A 20,760-nucleotide genomic window follows, 5' to 3' on the forward strand; every position below is an offset into this window, starting at 1 on the left:
TTCAAGATCAATACTTATCATTTGCTTACCGAAAAAAAATCAGTTAGATAGAAATAACAAGTAGTCATATAAACTAAATCAAATCCATGTGCTTACCAAAAATAATCAATTCAATGGAAATATTATAACATATCAATAAATCATTAATCAGTAGTCTTATCTCCATAGCTTATGCAAACTCAATTCGGCAGGCCATTAGTGTCTTATGAGCTCATTAAGACAAAGCTATCTCAATCTCATTTAAGAAGGATCAATATCATTCGCAATATCATTCATTGCATATCCATATCGGTCAGAATATCAACTTCAACAAATGAAGTGATATAGGCAGGGTAATAACCATATCATAATATCAACTTTAACAAATGAAGTGATATCAGGTAATAACTATGCCATACATTTAGTAGTGAGACTTTTAAAATATCTCCATTAAAAATCAATCAATCATTAGCCATAATGACCAGCATTTCATTTTGCTCAAATATTTCTATATCCCTTCTTTGAAAATCATCCTCCATTTTCCGTTCAAATGAGTAGTTTGAAATTCATTTCCAACTATCATCAAACATTTAACATTAGCTCTTTATTATTTTGTATAAAACACATTTAACTATAACTTTACAATTTACTTTCTTTATAATCAATTCACAAATGCAATAATCACATTTGAATTCGATTTCATTTGATATAAACATTTGATAAATAAATCAACTTTTTCTCTTGTAAAAGCTCAGAAAATAGTAAGCTTAGCATATTTTTTTTACCATGTAATTTTTCATAAAATATTTCTTTAAAACTATTTTACTTATCACTTAAACAACATAAGTTATAGATATAGTGCACTAGCCTAAATTGGAAGGCTCTCCTAGCTTTACTCTCTCTACTTATTGACTTATCTTTCAATCCTTTCCTTTCAGATACTGTAGTATGAAATTAATATCCATATTAACTGTATACTACTCAATAAACACACACGTACTATCATAGGAATGTAAATTAAGTATTGAAATATAGTATTTATGTTTCAACTACCATATGCCTTAATTTAGGCATGAATTACTTTATTTTCCACACTTAATTACATTCTAGAAATATTAAAATAACAACTAAAGTAATAAGACTTAATAACATATTAAAAATATGCTAAACTCTTTACAAACTAGTGGAATATAAGGTTTCCATCATATGAGTAGCTTGCCTTCCTTTGGCTATATCTCTAGGTCCTTAGTTCAATTTGTCTTGAAATTTTAACAGTATCTTGCGCACATCTCAAGCTACTCTCATATAAAATTTCATGAATTTTGGAGCTCATTTACATAGCTAAATAACCTAAACATAATACCTAATTTTCAGTCAACCTTTCCACTGAGCATCTTGTATTCATTTAACGATAACTCTATTTCTCTTCATCCATTGTACTATCCCTTTTACCACAGCCTTTCCCAATATCCTAAAATGGTGTTCTATAAAATTTCATAAATTTTGGAGCTCATTTACCTATTTAACCAAGTCTACCTTAGTGAAGGAATTTCAGGATGCTCAATTGTGACAGACTTAAGCAATACTTTACCTCCTTAAGCATCCTTAACTTAATTCCACCTCTAATTCATGCATAACAACTCTTCTAACACTTAAATAACATAATTACCTTTCATATATCAGAATACCTAATCCATAGATTATCAATCAAATGACTAAAATTATTCAAGTTGGTCAATTATGCAAACTTGACATCAAATTCATGCTTAACCATCCTTAATCGCCTTAAAAGCACTTATAACACATCATCTCCACCAAGTCAGCAACAATAAGCAAGCACTGCATATCATAGTTTATGGAAATCAAAATAAAACCATGGAAAAGAAAAAAGAAGAGAAGATAACCATCCTTTCCTTAACGATCACTTGAAAATTCCTAAGTTTTCATGCACTTTTAGCTTACCTTAAGAGTTTTCTCTCTCTCTTTTCATGGAGCTTCGACCATTGTTAGCAAAAAATGAGCAAGAGGTACCTTATGTCTCATCATAAATAGGTGGCAATCAAAGCCTTTCATGGTAATCCACTCAATGTCCTTTAGTTGTCTTTTTGCTCCTTAATCCTTCCTTTGGTTCTCTTTTCTTACGATTGCACTTAAATCTTTTTGATTACTTTATTTTAGTCCCAATTAGGTCTATACCAAGTCTATTTAATAATTCCAGCCATGTTTAAGCAACACCATACTAAAATTATTGATTTTCGGGACTTTTGGGTAAAATTATGCTTTACCGGAAAATCATTCTTCTTTAATTTATTTTTAATTCCCTTTAATCTTTCAAATTAATTTATAAATACTTTAATTTTCATTTAATTAATATTACTACCCTCTAACTATAGTGTTTCTCGTCATTCCCAAATTATAGATTACTCGGATAACCGAAATTACTGAACAAGCTAGAATACCAAGAACTACCAAATTGAAGATATATATACACACAATTAAAACTTAATCAAATGTCTTAGGTGATTTAACATTAATCCATTAAATGTTAAATCATGGTGCTAGCTTAAGGAGCTTCTTGTGCTAGCTTCTCATCATCAAAACTTAAGCTCATTTAACATTCTTCTAATTTGATTTTCATAATAAAATTGGTTTCCATTAAACATTGCATCTTATAATTAATAGTTCCTCATTAACAAATTAAAGTTATTCCAATTATTCTATCCTTTCGAATAACCATAATTATCATAATAATCAGAATATTCGAGACTGTCAAATTGGGGGTATTAAAGGCTTGCAATAGCCAGCATCGTCGGCGGCCATCCTGTACTCTCAAAGCAGTCACGATGTGGTCAAAAGAGTAAAGACTTCTCTTCCCTTGATTGAACGGTGACTATCTCATTGGAAAATCGCATGTTCATATATATATATATATATATATATATATATATATATATATATAAACCAGCAACCACCGCTAGTCAGGACCTACACCAATTATCAGAGCTCGTGCAAGGAGGTGGTTTTATATTACTTTAAAACCGATGCTAGGCATGGCCGGTTCATTGAACGGCCAGTTCAAAATTTTTAAAATATTGAACCTAAACCCGCTATTGAACCGCCGGTTTTGGTCTGGTTCTGATTCCTGCCGGTTCCGGTGCTGTTCTGATGTATTGATGGTTCCGATCACGGTTTCTGGCGATATTTATTATTTTTTTTAAAAAAAAAAATCGGTTCTAACATTACATCTTTCTTTTGAAAATATTAATATGAGTTTAAAAAACATTGGTAAATTTTATTTTAAATAAATTTTAGAATGCTCATACTCATTTAAGAAAAAAATTAATTAATTTTACAAAATAATCAAATAAATTATCACTTTATTTTGTTTAAATGTTATTAATTAAACAAATTAGAAGAAAATTTTGAAAAATGCTTCAAAAGAATGTAATTTGAAACTTAGTAAACAATTTAAAAGGGTAAAAAAAAAGAAGTTAAAAACAATATAAGTTTAGACTAAATATTTTTCTTTTTTTACCATTTTACTCTTTAGATTTTAACTTTTAAAGTAAAGTGTATTTAAAAAAAAAAAATCTTAAGTAAAGTATATCATGTAGTAAAATATTATCGAGACTTTTAAAGATGTATAAAATAGGCTTAGTGATTCTCATTTTGAAAATAAAAATAGAAAATTTTCAATTCAAACTGGACCGGAACCGCCGATTAACCACCGGTTCAGGTTCGATTTAGGTTCAGATTTTAACATTCATATGAACCTTAACGGGCCCTTAAATCATCGGTTCTGGTTCAAAACGTTGAACCGATGGTTCTGGTTCGATTCCGGTTCATCATAGTAAGATTTGATTTCAGTTAGATTCCGGTTCAAAATGAACCGGCAGCCATGGCTAACCGATGCATGCGTGTCGCTTGCAGCTCACGAAGCCTAGGCTACAACAATGACAGATTGTATTTTTTAGTTCTTTTACTATTTGAAAGCCTTTTTAATTGTTTTATTTGATTAAATCATTGTTTAATTGAAATCAACGTATAAAAATTCTAAAAAATAATCTAATTAATTCTGAAAATTTACAGCACCATTAATATTAATTTTTATCAAAATATCAAATTCTCAGCATGTAAATTAATTTGAAACTAATCCAATAATTAATATATTATTTTACATCTTAATGTGTAGGGATGTAAGTGGTACATGTATTTTAAGGTACGCGCTCTGTTACGATTCATTTAAAGAGAATATGCGTAGTTATAAAAGGGTTTGAAATGGATATGGATAATGAAATTATTACCTGTAACGGATATGGGCAATGAAATTAATACCCTTAATGAATACAGATATGGTACATGTATAGATATTTAGATATCCGCTACCCATTAACCGTTATATTAAATAGGTTCGATAGTGGATACTTAGGGGTACCCTATCTATTATTAGTTAACAATGTATTTTAAATAAATTCGATTTTTATTAGTTTAAGATTCTCAAGCACCCTAACCGTTAAGAGGTAATTTAAAGGAGTTTTGGGCAGATATGGATAGTAAAATTTAAACGGGTTCAAATACAGGTACTTAAATGAGTATTTAAATGAGCTTAGAACGCAGACGAATAATAAATTTTTAAATGGATACGTTTAAAATTCACGGGTACCCGCTCTGCTTCCATTCTTATCAAGGAGTATATTGGATTTGGATTAAGACTCTGTTAGATTTTAAAAGATTTTTAAAATTTTTGAGTTGGAGGATGAATTTATAAATGACTCTTTTATTCAAATCTAGCACTTTAAAAGCCGATGAAATCAATAATTTTATAAAATCCTTCTAAATCAGTAATTTTTCAAATAGTATCAAATTTATATGGAGTTTTAAAAAGTCATAATTGAATACCATCATAATTTTATGCATTTTATGAGATTCTAAATTGAATACCATAAAATTTTAATATACTCCAAAAAATCTAAATTGAATACTATTGAAATTTTAAAATCTTTTAAAATTAATAAAATCTTAATCCAATAGACTTTCCTTAGTCCAATACACCCTTTTAAAAGAAAAAAAAAGTACACCATAACATAGCTTAACAGTAGATGCATATACAACTTAACAATAGATAAATACAGTTTCGAATCTCTGTTTCCTAATATTAAAAAAAAAAAAAAAAAAAAAAGAAGAAAAAAATTCCTCTAATCTAAGTGCAAGTGAGTTCTCAACTGTGGATTAAAATGGGGATACTTGCCACTGAAAAAATATTATTAAAAAAATCCCCAAAGCCAAATAGATTGGAAATGGAAATACTGTGTTCCTACGTTGCTCTCTTACCCAACTGCACTTGCCCCACCCCAAGCTTTCTCCAAATCTTTCACCGCCGTTCCCATCATAGAACAAAATCAAACCCTCTTTCCCTTCTCAAATACCGAACCCGCTCCAAAAATATATGTTCCCTCACTTTCTTTCCCACAAGCTATTGTATAGACCAAGAAAATTACCAGTCCAGCAACAGCACAAGCTACTCGCACCATTCGTTATTTGAGCAATCCCGGTCTTCCATTGATAGTAAATTTATTACTAACCAAAACCCAGAAACCCAAAACCAAGAACAAGAAGAAAAAAAAATCAAGAAACTCAAAAGACTTTTCACAAACATGTGGTGGGTAGATTTGAAAGCTGCATTGGGCCAAAGAATTAACGTTGAAGGGATTGTTTCTTCAGTGTCAGTGTTCGTTAAAGAGCAACATTTGGCTCTTCCCCATGCATCAGTTCGTGATATAAGGTTTATTGATTGGGCAGAGCTTCATAGAAGAGGCTTTAAGGGTGTTGTATTTGATAAGGATAATACAATAACAGTGCCTTACTCTCTGGCATTATGGGGTCCTCTTGTTTCTTCAATAGAGCAGTGTAAATCGGTCTTTGGCAATGATCTTGCTGTTTTTAGTAACTCTGCCGGTAATTTTTGCTTTGTCTTTTTGTAATATTTTCTGGTTATCATCTCTGTTGATGCTGTTTACTGATAATTTATTGCATTTTCCGTTATTGGTTTAATGAGTTAGGCCTATATGAGTATGATCATGATGGTTCGAAAGCCAGAGCACTTGAGAAGGCTATTGGGATCAAAGTCATAAGGCATAGTAAGTTTTTGGCTGCCAATTTAAGCTCTAATGTTATAGCCAATCTATACACTTCAATGCTTCATAGTTTAATTCATTATTAACGTTGAAAACCTTGATCTTTAGCTGCTTGAGATTCTGGCCGACTAATTTATGTATAATTTACTTGGAAAACACATCAATTCTAAATTTTAATATCCTTGATTCATGTTTGGTTCGCTCTGGGATTCGGAATGGAATTTAAGTCTTGGAATATGATTCCTTTTTTTGGGTTTCATTCACAAGGAATCCTTTTTTTTTTTTTTTTTTTTTTTTTTTTTTTTTTTTGATTTTTTTAATCTGAATAATTTGAATTTATATTGAAATGATATCTATTTTAACCATAATAACCAACAAACTCAATTAGCTATTTGAAAAATATTGGAATAGAATTCTTTGAATTTGGACATCTATGTCCACTCTGATTCCATTTCCAGGGTGAACCAAACATGCCCTTGGTGCTGTGCCTAATCTAAAAAATAGTGATATGGCTTCTGCTAATTATGCTACAGAGGTGAAGAAACCAGCGGGAACAGCTGAAGAAATAGAAAAGCACTTTGGCTGTAAATCATCGCAACTTATAATGGTATATATCACAAACTTTCAAGTGCTTTACTTGTTTTTTCTATTCATTTTAGATGGATAGCGAAATTGTGCTTGTGACAGGTGGGTGATCGACCCTTCACTGATGTTGTTTATGGGAGCCGAAATGGCTTTTTGACTATATTAACTGAGCCATTGAGTCTTGCTGAGGAGCCATTCATTGTTAGGCAGGTTGGTATTCTCCTCTTTCATGCATGACTATCATTTTTGTCATATTCCTTCACCAAAAGAGTGACCAGTTACATAATATATTTCCATGCTTTTTTTGCTGCTATGGTACTTAGTGCATGAGGTTTCAACTTATGAAAAGGAGTTCAGTAGGAGGACTTATTGTGGCCTCAAAATCCCTAACTTCTAGGGTCTTAGCCTAGGGTTTTTGTTCTGGTTCTTTTTCAAGAGAATACATCTAAAAGCTCCATTATTCATTCATGAACATAAACCTAATTCTCCTTATGTCATTGCCTTCTTGGAATCTTATTATGCGCTAGACACATTCATCATGTTCACTGAATGGCTTTTAGATTTTTGTTCAGATTTCAATTCCTGGAACTTATAGAATAGCTGAACACCGTATCCTGAATATTGAAAAAACACCTTTAGTTACTGGATTTTCCATACATATTTCTTAAGGCACTGGATGTCAAAATGTTGCTTGCCTAATGGGCAGAACTACTAGCATTTTAAAGTAAAGGTGTATTTTTAATCCCATTCTCTTCTTCTCCCGTTGGTCCGATAAATGGATTTAGTAGACATATGTAAAATTGAAATTTTTATTTTAAAAATGGAGTAGGTTGGTTATAAAAGATTTAAGTTGAATGGAAGAACAAGGCTTTTTTAAACAGTAAATGTATGTCCTATTTGGAACAATTAGCCATCATTTGATTGGGGACAACTTCATTTGTTGTTTGCTAGACTATTGGAAGTGGTTGCAAAAGATTTACGGTTTTTGGATTTTAGTGAGGATGTAGCTATGAACAAAACATAATAGAGAAAAAAGGTTCATGTAGTAAACCATAGTTAGTCGCTGTTGCCTATTTTGTTTGTTCTATTTATTAATATATCAAATGATTTTAAAATTTTCCTTTAAAAATCTTTTCCACAAAAAATATTTCGAATTTTTTCCCGACTAAATTTTGCTTTGCGTTATATTGACCAGAGTAGATATTGGAAACAAAAGGTTCATACAGCTCCTTAACTAGTTTGGGACATAGGCTTAGTTGTTGTTGTTTTGGCTGCCAGGCTTAACAGGAAGAAATAGCAAGGAAAAGAGAGGGGGGGGGGGGGGGGGGGAGGGGGGGAGAGAGATTTAGATTACTGTCATCTTTACAAATGCAATAGAAAAGAAAAATGAAAAACTTGGTTACAGTGATTGCTAAGAGACTAAGAACAGGGGAAAAAGAGAAGCTACTGTACAAATAGCTGAAGTGTCATTAATTTTATAAATTATGTAGAAGGTGAAAATAAAATTGAGGAATGAAAATAGATGGAGGGAGACTAAGAGAGCATGCATAAGAGACAAACAAGGTTGCAAAGCCATTAGACAGAAAGAGGAGGTAGATCATGAGAGCAGCACATAGTATTGAGCCAAGGAAAATGCTTTTCACCATTTTAGCTAGGATGCCTTTTAAATGATAGAGGCCTGCTTAGAAGAATATCCATTAGTTAATTTCATAGCAGCATATTTCAAAGGAAATAGATGTGCTCTTTGATTTTTTAATAAGATTAAAGCACAATGTTTTCTCCTCAGGTTATTGGGTCTTTTCAAATCAACGGTTATTTGTTGAAATATAAAGCAAGTGATTATTAGGCTCATCATAGTGCTTGACCTAACTGTCTCTTGACTATGTCAACAAAACTGGCCTAGGCATCTTATATAATCATCTTGTAACCTAGGCAGGTGTATGCTTCACATTTGAGATCCAAAGCTTAAAAAGAACATGAAGGCTTAATAACTGTTTTCCCATTTGTCTAGCTGAATATGTTATTAAATTTGTCAATTATGTCACCTAAGAGCTTGCTTGGATGGAGGATTTGGATTGAAGCTCAAAATTATAATTTCAACTCTTATTTTAAAATCTGAAAGAACTGGAATTGGGTAGCTTCTCTATTGAAGAGCTCAAGAGCATTACCCTCCAAATATCATGCTGAAAAAATAAATGAATAAATAAAGACTCCATAACCTGTAGAAATATTAAAAATTTCTTTCAAGTTTGAAACTTAGTCAACCCTGAATTTATCAACCTTATTCAGCATTGGATAATAGCTATCATCATTAAATCAACTGAATCACGCCTTGCAGCCATGTAAGAATAACAATAATTAAATCAATTATGCCTATTTGTTTAACCTACTATGAAATAAGAGTAGTAGAGAAAGAAAGCAACAATGATCTCACACAATAGAGCACAATGAGTTGGTTGTTTTGAAGTGGGGAGCACTTGATTTCATAATAGTGGTAGGAGGTACCAAGTTGGAGAAGAAAGCCAAAGGTTGGCATGTCACAGTAGCGAGGACACTATAGGGACTAGAATAGAAGGCCTTGTTATGGCAAGATCATAATGATATGAAGATAGTGAGTGGCAGGGGAAGTTTGGACAAGGAGGGTGAGATGTTGTGAGAAGGTAAGGCCCAGAATTGCTGGTATTCATTCTCAGTGTCAGTTCTGGTTTCACCGTTCATATTCGTTGGCTAGGGTTGAGGGTTTGATCTTGAAAGGTGAAGCAGTAAGATTCAAAGGGAGAGGTGCATTTGCAGTTATTTTTCAATACCAAGCAATTGGGAAAGGTTTTGTGTCCGTCTCTAAAGCATATTCCAAACAGAGACTGGGCATTTGGGAAATGGGCCGCTTAATTCCAATTTTCATCTCCAATTCCTAGCCCTATCCAATCACTAGAAATGGTGATCTTTAGATAAAATTTTATATCATTAATGTTTGTCAGAGAAATCTTTTCATTGTCAATGCTATATATATGTCAGAAACCCTCTCAATCCTTCATTAATAGCCACTATGCCTTTGCCTTCTTGAATTGTGCATTGATTTTCACATGGGAACATGTTTTTTCCATTCTCTCATATAACCTGTTTGATATTTCATGTGATTAGTTTTTTTCATTCAATATTTTATGCTTGATGTAGCATCTGTTAACATTATTAGTATCGGAAAACATCAGTTGTATGAAATTTTCTTAAGATGCAAGGGAAAGTAAAATGAAGTTAGTGAATATTGAAATGACAATTGTAGTTTAACAAGTTAGTTTATTTATGTAGCTTCACCTTGCAGAGAAGGTTTATGCTTTAGTTTTATTGCAATTTTTGGAGATAAAAAAGAAACAAAAGGGAAAAAGAGTAGATCGTTATAGCTGCATTTCAATATTGGTTCTGATTGAGATGTAAAAAATGTTCACAGGTGAGGAAACTAGAGTTGTCACTTACCAACCGATGGTTTCGGAGAGGAATGAAGCCAATTTGTCATGGTCTACTGCCAGATGCCTCACAATGTGTTAAAAAAGATGTACAACCTCTGTAAAAAGGTCAAAAAAATACACACAGCTATGAACAATTCTTTCCTTGGTTATTTCATCCCCCTTTTTTCCCCGAAAGATGTTGTAGTCAATGCTTTTTTTTTAGTAAAATTTTTAAGATTGACCACAATCTGAATCTGAAAATTCAAGAGAGGAATATAATAGAAATCCAGTTTTGCATTGGAGTACCTATTCTGATAGAATGACTTATCTTCATCCTATATTTATTGCTAGTACAATTGGTCCTGCATTTTTATAGGGCATATTTGGGAGCCACTCATGCAGGAATAATGAGTTGCTGCTAATATTCATAATGTAATTATTTCATCACAAAAGTTGTCATTTCATTTAAAGATTTAATTGTTTGAGTGAAAAGACATGATTGTTCTCTTTCTTATAAATTCCACATCATTTAAAGAAATAAGCAATCTGCTCTCAGCCCATCTCTGCCCAACAACTAAATTTTTCCCTACATAAGAGAAGGCTAATGTCATTCTTGATACTGTGGATAAATGTGAGAATAATAGAATTTTGGATAGTGCCTTTAATGAAATTTGAATATCTTGAAATAACATTAGTAATGACCAATTAAAAAAATTATATTTTATTAGTTGATTGAATATAATTTATTAAAATTATTTTTAAACAAATACATATAGATAATTAAGTATTTCAAAATTTTAAGTTTTATTTTTTAAAAATTTATTTTTTAATAAATATATATGATAATGAAACATTTGAAAATTTTTATAATTTTCTTTTTAGATTTATTTTTTAAATATTTAATTATGTTTTTATTATAATTTAAAATTGTCACGACCCGAAACCATGGGCCGGACCGGCACTAGGGCCCAGGTAAGCTTAAGGCCCCCGAGGCCCGTAGTAAGCCTGAATCAATAAAATTCTCCTTTCTCAATATAAATTTCAAACATTTAGCCCATACTACTAGAAAAATAAACCTCAAGATTTTATTAAATCTCGGCCCAAATTCATCATCTACAACATTTCATAGTTCGGGCCCAATTAACAATACATCACATTTCTAATATGGATTCACAAAATTATTTCGTCTATATTAATACACGACTAATCGTATGTAAATTCTACAACTGCGGAGTCACTAACTATTTGGTATACATAGCTTTTCTTTTTATACATATAATTACATTGTAAAATAATTATAAAACTGGGAAAATTTTCTTCTAGTCCTGCGGCAAAGGAACATAACTTAACCGAATTAAAGAGAAATTTACTTCCTAAAAAGTTAAACAAGATATGTGAGCCTTCTAAGAAGTAATACCTATAGCACAACACACTCATTCACACAAATGAATAAATATATCAATCTAGTCATCCGACTAGTTATATGCTCACGCAGCCAGTCACACAAATGGCATATCATCAGCACTCACAATCATAAACATCTTCATGTAATCACATCACGTGGAAATTAGTCAGTGGCGCCACCTGAAACCCCAACGAGCCGTCCTCACACATGGCTCGCCCTCTCATACATGTGCACCAGGGAGCCGATCCCCCATACGGCCAACTGGTCTAATCCTCACTGACCAGTCCTCTCATTATTTTTCCATTCTCTCGTTTCTTTTCCATACCAACAGGAGGCAACCCGGTGGTCTCCATCCAATCTAGATCATCAAGTGCTCACAACAGGAGGCCACCCTGCGGGCTACAATCAAATCTAGATTGTCAGGTGCGCAACAACAAGAAGCCATCCTGTGAATTCCCATATAATCTATATCATCAGGTGCACAAGGGGGCGCCGATCTCCCATTTTCCCGGCCGACGGTCAAATGTCAAATCATAATCGGATCCATATCACAGACCGTCCTCACAAACCCATGGTGGTCCACTTCATCCCAATTCCACACAAACAAGGCATAACATATTCACAGCACAGGTAATCAAACAATGCAATCAAATGCAGACATATTGATCAGTTGAGCATCATAATGCAATGCACAATTAGGCATTCATTCTTAAATACAATTAAATAATTAAATAAATGATATTAACAACAACAAAGATAAAATAAATAATAATAATAATAATAATAGTAATAAACAATGATAATCAAAATAAATAAATAATTGAATAATTAAATAAATAATAATGATAATCATAAAATGATTAGAGCACTATATTTATTATGTATTGAGTTATAGAATTAATCTAAATAAATTTATTAATTATGTTATTACTTACAACTAATCTAATTTCTATTGAAATTTCGGCAGCACCTCCCCTAAAAGTAGGACTATCTACCTGTTTAAATATCACAATAATATCATATATATATCAATCAATACACACAGCCCATCCGTCGGGCAACTCACAACAACATTTCACATCCGCCACATTCGTAACTCAACATCTGTTAAGCTCTTGTATCAACAAATAATCAATTCACATATTAATAACTAAGAATTCCAAATCAATTAATTAACAATTTATATTAACTATTAACCTCCAGACGATATTCATTAAAGTTCCTAAATTAGCTTACATAAATATTAGCTAAGAATTAAAATTTTTTTTTTTTTTTTTTCAATATCAAACCTCCTAAATATAATTATAGTTCATGTAATTTATTTGACAAAGTTCTAAACTCATTTGCAATTACATTATTCTAAAATCCTAAACCAATTAACTAAATATATTCCGCTATCGCAAAATCCGCATACTAATCAATTTAATTTAATGACAAAGGACTAAAAATGTTCTATATATATTTAGGCTATTCCAATAACCTAATTTCTTATTATTCAATTTAATTTACTTAATTACTCAATTAAATTTAGTAATTAACTAATTCAGAATTTATACGAAAATTGAGAATTGAGTTTTAGGGCGTACCGATTGAAATTTGGGCGACAATTCCACGATCCTCGCGAAGAGAGGAACATTCTGTCCCTTGGTGCCTCACCGGAGGCTCGCCGGCCGGTCGCCGGACCGCCGCCGTATCCGCCGTCCACGGTGGCCGGAAAATCGACTTTTACCCAGAAATTTGTGACTCGCACACCAAAATGCTCGAAATCTTATGGGGACTCCAATCGCGTGTTCCATTTGAACTGGGTGTGCCTGCTTTAGCCGGAAATGGCCCCGACAGTGGCTTCGCCACTGCCATTAATGGCAGCTCCGTCATCCGAGCTTCATCGCCGGAATTGTTGGGGGAAAAAAGATCTCCGAGAAGAGGGGAGTCGACCGAAGCGTGTCCCTCGACCTCAAGCTGCCGGAATCGGCGTGGATCGCCGGAAATTGGTGAACACGAACTGTCCAGGAGAACAGCTCCGTCTCGCTCCCATTGAAGCTCTTTCCGCGCGAGAGGAGGCTGGAAACACGACCACCAGTACCAGACGAGCCGACCGCCACCTCGCTTTCGTTGAGCGGTGGCCGGAAACGAGAAGGAAAGGGAGGAGGAGGCTGCTGTCGCACGCCCAGAAGAAGAAGGAGAGAGGAAGAAAAGAAGAAACCAAGTCGGTTTCTAGATCATTCCGGTTCGATTCGAACCGGTTTGATCTGATTCAACAATTTGGCTCGATTTTGCTTGATTCTCGAGTTTTTCCACTGGTTTTCAAGTTATTCGCGTGGTTTTCGAAAAATCAATTTGATTTTCGGATCCGGTTCGATTTATTTTGATTATTTTAGTTAGGTTCCATAACATTTCCTCCATTTAATTAATATTAATCATATTGATAGAGTTTTATATTATTTCTCGGGAAATTTAAAGGTTCTCGAATCGGAATTTCCAATAGAATATGTTTGGGCTTGGGCCCAATTGGCAAATTTGGGCTCAAATTAAAATTGTTTGGTATTTACAGCCCATACCGTCAACATTCGGATTTTTGATTTAATAAAAATTCTAAATTTTTGAAAATAAAATTACGGGGTGTTTCAAAAATATTTTATTTGGGAGAGATTAAAAAAGTATTTTATTAAAATATTTTATTTGGGAGAGATTAAAATATTTTATTTGGGAGAGATTAAAATATTTTTTATAATATTTTTTTATGTTTATATAATTTGATTGAATTTATTTTTTAAAAAATAAATTTTCAAATAAAATATATATTATTAAATCTTTCGAAATTTTTAACTTTTAACTTTTTATAATTTATTTTTAAATAAAATGAAAAGGTGTGTGGGATGGCATTTGAAAATTTTAATTTTAAAAATATATTTATATAATACTAAATTATTATATCTAGGTATCTATAATATTGAATTGTATTGTATAAAGCTTTGGTATTAAGCATAAAAAAATGGTAAAAAAAAAAACGTGAGAAAGGGACCGAATTAATCTGAGTTGGTGAAGAATAATAGAGAACGGAGAGAGGCATAGTGCCACATCCACAGGCTTCAGGTCATCCGCTTTCCAGAAGGCCTCTTATTTTATTTGTTATTAATTTTTATTTTATTGCAAAAACTCCAATTTTATGAAAAACACATTACTTGGATGACTTTTCCTCAAAAATTTAAAAGTTTAAAATCATACTTAAAAGCAAATTCAACTGTTTCAAGTATGAAGTCTTAGTACTCATCTTCAAGTACCTTAAACATGTTAGTTATGTGCTCTATAGTCAATTTGATTGATTATATTTTAAATATAATATTTCATATTAATAAATGCATTTATTTATTTTTTATATTCTATTGATTGAATCTTGGTAAAAGATAAAGTCCATGAGATAATACTGTTTTGTGAAATAAATTATAATGTGGCTATAATTATGAGTTTTATATTTGCATTAAAGCAATGTCTCTAAATATTCCTGTCAATATTCTCCTTATTATGGGACGATAATTAGAGATGTTGAGATTGATACATATTATGTTCTTTTTTTAAGAAAGTAGCTGTTTCTCATAAGCTGAGATATGTGATATCTAGAACTAATATATAGGTGCTTGTTATTTAAACAAGTCCACTGAATTGACCTGCATGAAAATTCCATATAAAGAGTTACTTATGTTTATGGAATTCTCAAGTGATAGTTGTGTAAGTGATCTTTTAACTTGAAATTACTAAGCTATCTTATTGGGGATGACTATATTTTGATTATTCGTTCACATTATTCATTCATGAATAATAAGCAATGGTTTTTTGGTCATGGTAGAAATTATCTAGAAATACTTGTGTAATTAAGAGATGATTCATTAACCTAAATAAATCAGGAAAAATGCTCTAATTGTTTCCTACTAGTATTGACTAAGAAATCCTTGCGCAACGTAGAATGAAATTAGCAAATTAGATTTGAAATTTCATTCAAATAATCAAAGACTAAGATTAAGAGAACTAACATGGTTTAGTAAAGCAGACACACTCTATGCCTAATTACTAAATCAGAACATTAATGATGAAGAGATATTAATTACACTGATAAATCATGCAATGAAAGGTTAAGTCAAACCACTTTAACTTTTCAAATATTTGATAGAATGAAATTAGCAAATTAGATTTGGCATTCACATTCAAATAATCAATGGCTAAGATTAAGAAAACTAATATGATTTAGTTAAGCAGACACACTCCATGCCTAATTACTAAATCAGAACATTAATGATGAAGAGATATTAATTACACTGATAAATGATGCACTGAAAGGTTAAGTCAAACCATTTTGATTTTTCAAATATTTAGGTAGTCTTGACATGTTGCTAAACAATATACTTGACATTCAAATATTAATTAATTAATTAATTAATTAATATTTATTGTCAAAATATTTGAGACCTAGAAGGTCACACACATAAGAATGGATATGAGAAAGTGAAAACGAGAAATTGAATAAAGTATGACTTGATTACAAATTAGTTTTGGGACATTAAGGAAAATTTGTAATTTATATTTAATTACAATTTTATCTAAATTATTAAGTATTTACTTAATCGATTTATCACTAAAATTTATTAGATGAATTTTAGATTAAATAAACATAATATTTTAATTATAATTTATTTATTTAAATAGTTAAATAAATAAATATAATTTATTAAATTGAAAATCCCATTATTATATGTATTGTGATTTATTTATTTAAATTGTCTAAATAAATAAATAGGCCCATATATATTTTTGTTATAATTTATTTTATTTAAAAGATTCAAATAAATAATTATAATTTATTTATTTATAATATAGGGTTTTCAAATATAAGATTTAAGATACAGTCTAACTAGAAGTTATTGTTTAGACCCACAAAACTAAACATAGAGCCTAAGATAGCTAGCACCATCGTACGCACTAACCTCTCAATCATCTAAAATAGTTTTAGAGTTTTTCGATTATCCATTTTTGTGGATACCATTAGAGTCCAGACACTTGAACGGTTTGTGATTTGCGACAACCAAGCCGCATAGAACAAAGTTTCGAAGAATATACAAAATAAGCATTCTTCTAAACAATTTTTATTGCTTTAATCGTTTGAACAAATCCTGTTGGTATAATTATTTTTGTTATAATTATCTCTTTCCGCTGCGTATTATTGATATTGAAACTCAACAATGGTATCAGAGCCATCATTTAAACATTTAAGATGTAAGATAATATGTTAATTTTTGGGATTAAGCTCGAATTAATTTGTGTGCAGAGATTTGATGTTTGAAGAAATTAAAGACGAGTGTTTTTTGAATTTTTCAGATCTGTTTTTCAAATTAAATTTGATTTAATATGTTAATTAAAGATAAGTATTCTAAATAATTTTTATTATTTTAATTATTTAAATGGACCTATATTGATATAATTATTTTTGTTATAATTATTTCTTTCCGCTGTATATTATCAATATTGAAATCTAACAATAATATCAGAGCTATCTTTTAAACTTTTGAGGTATAAAATAATATATTAATTATTGAGATTAAACTCGAATTAATTCGTGTGCTGGGATTTGATGTTTGACCAATTAAAGACAGGTGTTTTGTGAATTTTTTCATATCTGTTTTTGAAATTAAATCTGATTTAATTAAATAAAAAAAAATTGATTTGGAAATTTTTGACGAAGAAAACAGAGGTTGCAATCCACCGATCGCCGACAACCGTGAGCCGCGGGCGGTAGCACTGCGTCCTGCGAGCGCTCCGGCGATGGCCCGGTGAAGCTGGAATGGGTTCTGCGTTTTTCAGTTTAAATAAAAAAAACGGATTCCGGCGAGGACAGCGCCGCTCGAGGCCGGAGATGGACGGTCCATGGTGGTGCGACCACAGCTGGACCATCTCCTAGCCGAGCAGGCGCCGTCGGTGGCTGGGTATGGAGGTGCGGCGCTAGGTTTCAATCGGGAACGTTTTTTTTCGGTTCTGTGAAGAAGATGATCACAAAAGTATGTTTTGGTCCCTGACTATTTTCCAGTTATTCAGTTAGATCCAAATCTGTTTTAATTTGTTTTCAATTACATCCTGAAATTAATTTTGATTTGATATTTTAATTGATTTGGAATTAATTAAATTTTGAGGGTCATTAAAATTAATTTTCAGTAATTAAAATTGATTTTAGAATATTTTCTAATATAGTTAGAAAAGAAAATTAAAATATTTTAATTTGTAATAAAACTATTTTGTGCATTTATTCCTAATTAGATTAGGAAATAAATTAAGTTCTTTATTAATTCTAATATGATTAGAATTAGTAAAATTGATTTATAAAATAATTTTATAAATTCTAAAGTTAGTTTTAATAAGATTTGATATATGAATACAATTGTTTTATTCATAAATTAATTTAAAAAATATCAAAAATAAAATTTTAATTGTTAAAATTTTATTTTCAGCACATGAGACCAATAATTAATATATATTAATATTAGATAATATTTAAATGCATTTAATATGATTATTATGCATGATGGGTGATTATGGACATTAGCAAAGACCTATGTGATTGTCTTTTTATATTTGGTTGAATGGTTTATGTAATTTTTAAATAGGGCCTGCGATCTCTGATTCTCTTTTATTTTGTATTGTAAAATTTCTTATTTATTTTATTTAATTATGTAATAGTTAGATAATTAGAATATGTAAATAAGATATTATTTTGTAACCCAAGAAGAAAAGAAGAATCCTTTTGATACCCATCTACCCTAGAGATATCCTTAAATCTTTATTACCCTATACCCAGTATTTGGTATTCTGAAAATTTCGCTCAAATCAGTGTAAGATAACACTTTGGTTTCATCCTCAATTTTTACAGAAATCGTCTCTAAACTAGTGGCTTTGAGAGAGCCATAAAACTCCTTTACCAAACTCTCATAGCAAGGTCTATTTAAAGACAAAAACTCCATCCATCCCTGGAACTCAAATAGTTCCCTAAAGTTGAATTCTTTTTTTCCAAAGAACTTCTAGTCAATAACATATGAACGCATAAGAGGATAGGGAGATAAAATGGCTTTACCTTTGCTGCAAGAACCAGAGACCTGTTCCTTCGGTTTTTCTTCCCCTTTTGATTTTTCCATTCTACTTTTCGATTTTTCTTTCATTGAACTCAATTCCTCAACGGATTTCTTCTATCCTGATTCTTTCTTTTCGTACTTCTTAAATAATCTCTTAAAAAGTTAAAGTTCTTATTCTGTTAAAGAATCAGAGGAGGAAGAAGTAGAACTTGATCTAGCCATGGTTAGGGTTGTTGAGGCAGAGTGTGTTTAGGGTTTCGATTGTGAGAAGGGGATAGAGAAGAGAAAACAGTTTTAATAGAGAAGAAAAGTGATTAATTTAGAGAAGTTATAAAATTTAGGAAGAAAAGAAACACTTAAAAGAGAAGTTATAATAAAGAAGAAAATTTAAAGGAATAAAAAAGATTTTAAGGAAAGTTAAACTGAGAAAAGAAATATTTGAAAAAAATGCCGCCAAAAACTAAAACAAAAATAAAAATAAAAAAAACACAAAATAAAATAAACACTCAACAAAATAAAATAAAAGAAATCGACTGTTTTTAATTTTGTCTAAAAAATAGAATCTGATGATGATATTAGAATTTCACATCAAAGCATTATGCATTTCTGTTAGACAAAAACGTTTTTCAAACTCACACAGAATAGAATATTAAAACATAACACAGAGTAAGTCTTTCAATCTCAAATATAGAAAGCATTTTAGAATATACTTACAGAGTTTTAAAGTTAAGAGTTTAGAATTAACATATTGAGTTCTCTTCTAATTAAGTATAGTTGGCTTTCAATTAAAGGTTTAGTAAAGATATCTGCCAATTGCTTTTCTGTAGGAATAAACTCAATCACTATATCACCTTTTTGAACATGATCACATATGAAGTGATGTCTAAGTTCTATGTGCTTGGTTCTAGAATGCTAGACTGGATTCTTAGATAAGTTGATGGCGCTTATGTTGTCATATTTAATTGGGACTGTTTCTAATTTCACGCTGTAGTCTACCAATTGTTGCTTGATCCTCAGAACTTGTGCAACACAACTTCCACCTGCAATATATTCTGCTTCTACAGTAGAAAGAACAATAGATATCTATTTCTTATTAAACCATGATACAAGGGCCTACCTAGAAACTGGCAAGTTCCAGATGTGCTTTTTCTATGTATTATGCTTCCTACAAAATCAGAATCACTATACTCAACACGATCACATGTATCACCTTTAGAATACCACAGACCCAAATTAGAAGTTTCACAAAGATATCTTAGAATTCTTTTTACAGCAATTAAATGAGATTCTTTAGGACATGATTGAAATCTAGCACGTAAACAAACACTAAAGTGAATGTTAGGTCTGCTTGCAGTTAGATATAAAAAAGAACCAATTATACTTCGAAACAATTTAATATCCACATCCTTTCCTTTTTCATCTTTTTCTAATTTTGAGAATGGACTCATTGGTGTACTACATACCTTGACATTCTCCATTTTGAGCCATTTCAAAAGTTCTCGAGTATACTTGCCTTGGTTTATGAAAATTCCATTTTCACATTGTTTGATTTGAAGTCCAAGGAAGAAATTTAATTCTCCCATCATACTCATTTCAAACTCACCCTACATAATCTTAGAAAATTCCTTACAAAGAAGGTCATTAGTAGAACCAAATATTATGTTATCAACATAGATTTGCACAACTAGAATATTATGTGCTGTATTTTTAATAAATAGCGTAGTATTAACTTTTCCTCTAAAAAAACCATTTTCTAATAAAAACTTAACTTTTCATACCAAGCTCTATGAGGTTGCTTCAAACCATAAATAGCTTTAGTAAGTTTGTAAACATTATTTGGTTTATCATAAACTTAAAAACCGGGTAGTTGTTCTACATACACTTCTTCATTTAGAAAACCATTTAGAAAAGCACTTTTCACATCCATTTGATATAACATAAAGTTTTTAAAGCATGCAAATTCATAAACCATTCTAATGGCCTCAAGTCTAGCAACCGGAGCAAAGGTCTCATTAAAATCGATGCCTTCCTCTTGGTTATACCCTTGAGCCAGTAATCTTGCTTTGTTTCTTATAACATTACCTTGTTCATCAAGCTTATTTCTA

The 20,760-nt window shown here is 31.2% G+C and overlaps 1 protein-coding gene across 2 annotated transcripts; it reads left to right on the forward strand.

Moving 5' to 3' along the window:
- The first annotated feature begins 5,219 nt into the window (after positions 1-5,219).
- LOC105637323 (haloacid dehalogenase (HAD) superfamily protein) lies at positions 5,220-10,448 on the forward strand. 2 transcript variants are annotated; one of them, XR_016320660.1, is made up of 5 exons: positions 5,220-5,934; positions 6,039-6,116; positions 6,647-6,720; positions 6,781-6,908; positions 10,144-10,448. XR_016320660.1 is itself a non-coding variant. In XM_012220757.4 (5 exons), exons 1-5 carry the CDS (start codon positions 5,277-5,279, stop codon positions 10,261-10,263), a joined length of 1,038 nt encoding a protein of 345 aa, XP_012076147.2. In that variant the 5' UTR covers positions 5,228-5,276; the 3' UTR covers positions 10,264-10,448. The 2 variants fall into 2 exon arrangements, 1 of the variants encoding a protein (XP_012076147.2); XM_012220757.4 differs by having other exon boundaries at positions 5,228-5,934; positions 6,801-6,908.
- The last annotated feature ends 10,312 nt before the right edge of the window (positions 10,449-20,760 follow it).

This window comes from Jatropha curcas, chromosome 4, assembly GCF_041381405.1.
Source record: "Jatropha curcas cultivar XTBG-Jc1 chromosome 4, XTBG_Jcur_1.0, whole genome shotgun sequence".
Classification (NCBI taxonomy): Eukaryota; Viridiplantae; Streptophyta; class Magnoliopsida; order Malpighiales; family Euphorbiaceae; genus Jatropha; species Jatropha curcas.